Raw genomic sequence first — 8,310 nt, forward strand, 5'->3', positions numbered from 1 at the left:
AGATTTTTTTTTTTCCAACCTTAGGCATATACATACGGTATTTCTGTTCTGATTTGGTGGGGAAATTAATTGGTGGGGTGACGTACGCGGAGACATCTATGACCCCTTTTTATATGTCCTACCTATTTGGTACACGTACGTCATCGTAGAAGTACACTATACTTACAGAAAATAATCGTACAAGATAACGCGGGCCATACGGGTCTCTAGAGGGTCGTACGTACATATCAGATTTTTAAATTTTACAATCATGACCCCGCTTACGAAGGGGTATTGGAAGATCTAAACCATTATTGTTTTTGACGCAGCCTGACATTTCCGGGGGGGAGCACCGGAGTAGAAGTGTAAAACAAGGATGTGCTGAAAAAACGTTTCGGCCCGAACAGAAAAGCTCGGGAATCACCTATTTTGCTGATTCTGGGATTATGGTTCTCAATGTGTATTTTTTTATAGAATAATTGTACACAGTCTGGGTATTACGAGAGCTGTTTGTTTCAGATTCTAATTCTACAATAGTTAGAATCTAAGAATCAAGAATTTAAGCCTAAACAAAGGGGTACTAAGTCATCGCTTTCTTGTTAGGCTGCATCTTATTTCCTATACTACACTTAAAAGTGTGTGATGAAACAATAACTATGAGGAAAAGTGTGATGAAAAACTAACTAAGAGGAAAAGTGTATGACCTTGGCTCTATATAAAAGCTTGTAGAGTGTTTTTCAGAAAACAGAAGGTAAGGTAGAATGGCCTGGTATTCTTTGACTATAATTAGGACTTGAGATATTGGAGGTTGCCAAAAATTCAACCACATACTATGATTCAGGAGGTGTCTGCTTCCATGCCCACCATGACCGAACTCAAAGGAAATAACGTTGGGGAAATCGGCTTCCGTACCATTTTTCTCTATCGCTATGGTGATTTCAGGGCGACACGGATCGCGACGACTGCCGCCACCGCTGGCGGCTGTGTAGGTCCGCGCCTGGCGCATCAGTCCCCGCTCAGGGTTTCCGTCCTCCCCCGGACTTCATCCGGTGGCGAGTCTCCGAGTTTTTGAGGTTTTCCGATCCGATCTGGACGAAGGTTTTGATCAGGTGGCTTTGGTTTTAGATCGATCTGGGGAGGTTGCTTTGGATCAATTGATTTGGTTGCTAGATTCTGGTTCGCGTGCAAGGTTCGTTCTAGGAGAAGATCGAAGTTGTTTTGTGGAGCAGTTTGGCTGGCTTGTGTTGGGTCTTGTCCACGTGAAATATTCTAGGGCTTGCATCTAATTTACAAGCAGTCTACAAACAGGTTGAATTGCTTCAGCGTATGGTTCTTGCTTCCTTTGAAGGAGAAAAGGATCTGCTCTACCGCCGGGTCCAATGAATCTATTAAGTTTGAACTGTCGAGGGTGCACGCAGCCTGAAACGGTTCAAGAAGTACGCAGCTTGGTGGAGCTGCATTGCCCGGAGTTGGTATTGTTGGAGATATGCCCGAGAGGCAATAATAAAATAGTTATTGTTATGTCTTAGTGTTTATGATAAATGTTTACACTCCATGCTGTAATTGTATTAACCGAAAATATTAATACATGTGTGTTGTGTAAACAACCAGAGTCCCTAGTAAGCCTCTCGTAAAACTAGCTTGTTGATTAATAGATGATCATGGTTTCCTGATCATGAACATTGGATGTTGTTAATAACAAGGTTATGTTATTGGGTGAATGATATAATGGACATACACCCAAATAAGCGTAGCATAAGATCAAGTCATTAAGTCCATATTGCTATAAGCTTTCGATACATAGTAACCTAGTCCTTTGACCATGAGATCATTTAAATCACTTATACCGAAATGGTACTTTGATTACATCAAACGCCACTGCGTAAATGGGTGGTTATAAAGATGAGATTAAGTATTCGGAAAGTATGAGTTGAGGCATATGGATCAAGAGTGAGATTTGTCCATCCCGATGACGGATAGATATACTCTAAGCCCTCTCGGTGGAATGTCGTCTAATTAACTTGCAAGCATGTGACAAGGTCACAAGAGATGACATACCACGGTACGAGTAAATAGTACTTGTCGGTAACGAGGTTGAACTAGGTATGGAGATACCGATGATCGAACCTCGGACAAGTAAAGTATCGCGTGACAAAGTGAATTGGTATCGTATGTTAATGGTTCAACCGATCACTAAGTTATCGCAGAATGTGTGGAAGCCATTATGGATCTCCAGGTCCCGCTATTGATTATTGGTCGGAGAGGAGTCTCGATCATGTCCGCATAGTTCACGAACCGTAGGGTGACGCGCTTAAGGTTCGATGTTGTATAGTAGTTTCGGAATATGAGATGGAGACCGAATATTGTTCGGAGTCTCGGATGAGATCCATGACATCACGAGGAGGTCCGGAATGGTCCAGAGAATAAGATTCATATAATGGAAGTCATCTTCTAGATGGTTCTAGAGGGCCACCGGTGGGCCCACCACCCCGGGAGGGGCCACATGGGCTGAGGGAATGCTGTGGGGCCTTCATGGGCCAGGTGCAGCAGGCCCAAGAGGCCCAGCCGGCCAGCCCCCAAGAGATAAGATCAAATCCCGAGGGGATAAGATCGAATCCCTAAAAATTAGTAGGGAAGACTTCCCCTTCCCATGCGCCGGCCCTAGGAGGAGGTGGTCCAAGGGGAGCAACCCTGGCCGCACCCTCCCTCTATAAATAGAGGAGAGGGGCAGCCGACCCCTTGCCCCTTAACACCAAAGTCTAGCTGCCCCCTCTCTTCCTTCACCATAATTCTGCTCCGGCTTGGCGAAGCCCTGCAGTTTTTCTCCTCCACCACCACCACCACGCCGTAGTGCTGCTGGGATTCCTAGGAGAGTTACCACACCTCCGCTGCCCGCTGGAACGGGGAGAGGATGGACTTCATCGACACCGTACGCGTGACCGAGTACGGAAGTGCTGCCGGATTGCAGCACGGGACGATCGAGTACATCAACAGCAAGATCTGATCTCGTAAGGTTTTGGATCTTCGAGGGTTAGTCTCTCATACATCTCGTTGCTTCAATCTTCATAGATTAGATCTTGCTTCTTCCTAGATTTGATCTTGGTTTTTGTTCATGTTCATGATAGAATTTTTTTTTGTTTTTCATGCAACGAACCCATCAGGTATTTCTCTCTGAGACCAAACTCTCTCAGAAGAGAGCGCAAGATTTGAGGTGGACATTGGGCTTGATCATGCTTTTGGCGTGAAAAGTGAGGGTCTGAGCGGAGACTTAGTTCTGCTCTGGAATAGCGATTCAATGGTGAGCTTAAATTTATTTATTAGCTCACACATTGATGTTTTGATCTCCAATGACTTGTAGAATGGAGATTCACGGGGTTTTACGGTGATCCTGTGAGAGCAAGAAGATATAGAAGCTGGGAATTGATGAGGTTTTTGCGTGGATAATTTGACCATCCATGGCTGTGCGCAGGGGATTTCAACGAGGTTCTTGATGCCTTGGAACATATGGGAGAGAATATGAGACAAGAATGGATGATGGAAGGATTCATGAATGTGGTTTATGATTGTATATTTTCGGATCTAGGCTTCATTGGTATGCCTTATACCTGGAACAATTTAAAATTTAAACATTTAAACCAAAGGTAGTAGTATTTATAACATCATAAAGGGAATATTCTTAGATTTGAAAAATATTAAATTGTCAACTAGTGTGCAAACAACAATTGACAAAATGCGATAGAAGGTCATATATACTTCCTGAACACATATATGATGTGACCCAACTAGAACAACAAGTCATCGCTTTCTTGTTAGGCTGCATCTTATTTCCTATACTACACTTAAAAGTGTGTGATGAAAAAATAACTATGATGAAAAGTGTGATGAAAAACTAACTAAGAGGAAAAGCGTGTGATGAAAACCTAAGTAAGAGGAAAAGTGTATGACCGTGGCTCTATATAAAAGCTTGTAGAGTCTTTTTTCAGAAAACAGAAGGTAAGGTAGAATGGCCTGGTATTCTTTGAATGTAAGATTTTAGGACTTGAGACATTGGAGGTACCCCAAAAATTCAACCACATACTACGATTCAGGAAGTGTCAGCTTCCATGCCCACCATGACACAAGTCAGCCACTTCACCTTGCCGCTTGTCGGTGCAAGACATGTTGTTGGAGGCTCCTCGAACACGCCAGTCCCGGGTTGTGCACTCTGTGGCGGATCCACGGCGAATCATTCCGGGTTGAAGGCCCGGAGTTGGTCAAAACGCGGCGGGGGAGAGGGACTGCTTCGCCGGCGGGCGTTGTTCTCTCCGATTCGTGTGGATCGGCTGCGAGGATGGGCACGCGTGTCAGCTTCAGGTCACAGAATATACCCAGAAGCAGCAGGAATCGCACTTGGGCTTGGGCCAGATGTGAAGATGCGGCCTAGTTTGCATATCTAGCCGACTGGGCCTCTGTTCAGTTAGTGAATCGATCTACGCTAAAGTTTTTTCGAGCCTTCTTTTCTTCAATTTGCATTTGTTTTGAAGTGCTACACGATTTTTCTAAAACTTTCCTGCGGGAAAAGCCGGCCAGTCCTATACACCGACCAGGTCGGCGCCGATGCGGGTTGCCGCACACCCTGGTCGGGTACTGGGCCTGGCCCATTTAGCGTTTTTTTGATTTTGCCTTCGTTTTCTCTCTTTTTTCTTTTTTTTGTTTTTTCGTTTTTCAGTTTTCTGTTTTTTTTTTCTTTCTGTTTTATTTTTTCTTTTGTTCAAATTGAAAAAGTCTATATTCGAAAAATGTTTAAATTCGAAAAATGTTTAAATTTGAGAATTACTAAAATGGTTCAATATGAAAACTGTTCAAATTCAAAAATTGTTCAAATATGAAAATCGTTCATATTCGAAATTTGTTCAAATATGAAATTTGTTCAAATTCGAAAATTGTTCTAATATAAAAATCGTTCAGATTTGAAAATTGTTCAAATATAAAATTTGTTCAAATTCAGAAATGTACAAAAAGAAACGAAACAGAAAAAAAGGCTTACCTGATGTTGGGCTGCGGCCCGTTTAGAGAAAACGGTTCGGCAAACTTAATGGGCCAAGCCCACGAAGGTGGAGGGGGTGTGCGGCAACTGTGTTCGGTGCCGACCAGCTCGGTGTATATCACCTCCGGGAAAAGCCAGCTATTTTATTCTCAAAAGGTTGAATTAAAATCAGGTAGAAGATGCATACGAGCAAGCTACAATAACTTTTTTGATCCTTTTTTTCCCTCAATCAATCGCTTTTGCTTTTGAGAGTGCTGCACTATTTTTTTTGCGGAAACAGGGAGCTATTTTATTCTCAAGTTGAAATTGCAATCAACTAACACTAATGAGAAATAAACTCCATATCCATACCAAAAGGAAAATAAATGAGAGGTGAAATCCGGAGCGCTGTTGTAGCCCCAACACATGGGTGAATTAATTATGCGTGTGTTTTATTCGCAAAGAAAAAAAAATGCGTGTGTTTGGTGCGCGATTTTTTTCCGCCCAGGCGCTCTCTGTCCATCTTTGTGAACACGACTTCCTTAATATTGCTTGCTATCCTTGATTAATCAGGCTTTCTAGACAAAACGTGCCCAGAAAACTGGTGCATATTAACGGGAGGGAGCGCGACCAGCCATAGTAGAGAGGGACACCATATTTATCATGTTTGACAGTTTCGGCCATCACACATCACGATTCACGAATAAGTCAAGATTTTTTTTTCAAAACTGGAGGCTAGTTATACATAGTTTTTTCATGTGGGTAAAAAATAAGACGAGGACGATTAAAGCATTGAAATGGATATGCACACGACATGAGGTAGGAATATGTCCAAGCAAAGATGCGTGTATGTCAAAGTACATATGATTTTGTTCATACTTGCGCTCCTGCGATACTATCGCACTTAACGTGCTCCCACTGCTCACCTACTATAATCAAATCTTGAAATCGATAGCTAGTTCTCGCAAAAAAAAAAAATCTTGAAATCGACGGGCCAACCTTTTCAAATCCACATCAAGTTTTCCTTGGTGCAACAGCAGTATATTGCATTTTTTTTCAATCTTTAACTCGTGCCCTTCCAAAAACAAAATCCTAAATTCATTCCAGTAAAGACTAGGATCACACATTTACAAAAGCAAATCTATACTAGTGATTCCTACGAGATTCTGACTGTACAAACCGATGAAAGAACAGACACATTCGGCAAACCCTGCATGGACGCATGCACATGCGGGTTTGTTGCACCCTAGAGCTACTACTTTGAGGGGAGCTGCAGCGGGGTGGGCGGCGACATGGGGCGGCGCCGCCAGAGGTTGACCTCCTTCCTGGGCTCGGACGCCACCACCCCGCCGCCGAGCACCAGCGGCGCCGAGTGCGCCACGAAGCCGTCGTCCTCGTACGAGTCGTAGCCGTACCCGTCGGCGTCCGCATGCTCGTCGTCGTCCGTCGTCCAGTCGAAGTCCTGCAGCGCCGCGCGGCCGCTCGTGAACCGCTTCATCTGGCCCAGGCCGCCCGCCGGCGCCGCGGCCACGGAGCTACGCCTCCCCTTGAAACCGTCGGGAGCAGCGGAGATGGGTTTGGTGGAGGACGAGGAGGGGCGCGACCTGGTGCGGCGGAAGAGCATCCGCCTCACGAGCGAGCTCTTGGGCCTGGAGGCAGCGGTCGCCGGAGGATGGCGCGGCGGGAGCGGGCAGGCGCCGCCGTCCATCCCGCAGGCCAGGGGCGCGGGTTTTGCGGCCTTGCGGCTCTTGTTCTTCCTGGCCTTGCTGCTGGACTTGCTCCGCTTGATCTGGCCGATGCAGGAGACCTTGGGCGACGACGCCTCGGGCGTCCGGTACCCGCTGCCGGTCCCGCCCTGGTTCTTGGTCCCCCTCCTCCTCCCCGCGGCGCCGCGCGCCTCGGGAGGGACGATGGAGACCATGGGGCCGGAGAAGGCGTTGCGGTGGTTGAAGGAGGACTTATTCCCGGCGCGGGCTGTGAAGTTGGTGGTGGAGGAGGAGAAGGAGGCCGCGGTGGACCGCAGGAAGGCCGCCAGGGCGGCGCCGGCGCCGCTCCGGGACCTCGCGTGCTTGCTCGGCTTCCTCTCCATCGCCGGTTACCGTGTGGGAACGCGCGTGGCGGATAGCTCGCTTGCTTGCTCGTCTACCTTTCTTGTTGCCGATGATCAATCGCTCAGCTCCACCGACTGGTATAGTACAGGAGGATCGCCCGGCGCTCGCCTTTGCAGACCTTGCTTGTCCCATCTGACTCGGCCGGCCCGGGTTATATACCACGCGCGGGATGGTTGGTGACTAATAATTCAGAATTAAAATGACGATGTGACGACGCAGCAGCTGATCGCGTGTGTGAGGCGTGGTCAAAGGCCCCGAAACGGGTGAGCAGGGGTCCGTTCCTTCCGGGCGAGCGCCGGCGCCGCAGCTAGCTACTCCAATGTTTATAATCACCGCGGAGAAACCGCGCTCCAGCCAATGGTCTCGGCTCAAGGTGCTTGCCTTGCCTTGGTTGAACGGGCGGGGTCAGGTGGTCGTATTCTCCTTCGTTTTTTTATGCGGCCTCCTGCGATGGAATGAAACGACCTGGTTTCGGCCCAGACCGGATCACACTCCCATGTCCGGCGGCGCCGCCCGCCTCGTCTGGCCGTCTCCCTGACGTACGCGCACGTCGCGCGGGCGTGGCGTTGCGGTGGACGACGGCGGCGGACATACGGTAGCGATCGATTCGTTTGATTAGCAGCGACCCGTCCAGGCCATTCCGGTTTGTACAGCGGCCAATTTCCTCCGCCGTCGCTGTTCGATCAGATGACACGCCACGGAGAAAGGCCGCACGTACCGGTGGAGAAAACGTCTGGCGGGTTTGACCTGTGGGGCTCGTCCTTCTCTTTATCGTTCTGTTTCAACTGTGGGATCGATGGGGTCATTGATGCAAACAAGAGAGATAACAAAAGGAAAAAGTCCATTTCAAACCCTGAACTCGTAGAGGTTTGGCGGTTTGAACCCTGATGAAATCGAAATCCCTGTTGTTCATACCCTGAACTATAAAATCCCGGTCTAAATTAAATCCTGAGCTGGTTTTCCAGAGAAAAGTGAAATTTAAAAATTGCTACTCTCACTACCATCATGGGCCCACATGTCATATGCCGCTCCAATGCGTATCCTCGCTCCGGCTGTTCATGGACTAACTGCCCCGCGCGAGGGACGAGGACAAGCAACACGCCACTAAAGAGAGCAAGCGCCCGCCATCCCGGGATGCCGTCCGACGGTAATTGGCCAAGATATCGCGGCGGCTCCGCATGGCCTCGAGTACCCGCTCCGGCTGTTCATGGACTA

General features: G+C 47.7%; 1 protein-coding gene across 1 annotated transcript; it reads right to left on the bottom strand.

Moving 5' to 3' along the window:
- Positions 1-6,239: 6,239 nt before the first annotated feature.
- Positions 6,240-7,197, bottom strand: LOC124657500 (uncharacterized protein At1g76070-like). Its single transcript, XM_047196042.1, has one exon. It carries the CDS (start codon positions 7,071-7,073, stop codon positions 6,240-6,242), a length of 834 nt encoding a protein of 277 aa, XP_047051998.1. The 5' UTR covers positions 7,074-7,197.
- Positions 7,198-8,310: the final 1,113 nt, after the last annotated feature.

Source organism: Lolium rigidum, chromosome 5, assembly GCF_022539505.1.
Source record: "Lolium rigidum isolate FL_2022 chromosome 5, APGP_CSIRO_Lrig_0.1, whole genome shotgun sequence".
NCBI lineage: Eukaryota > Viridiplantae > Streptophyta > Magnoliopsida > Poales > Poaceae > Lolium > Lolium rigidum.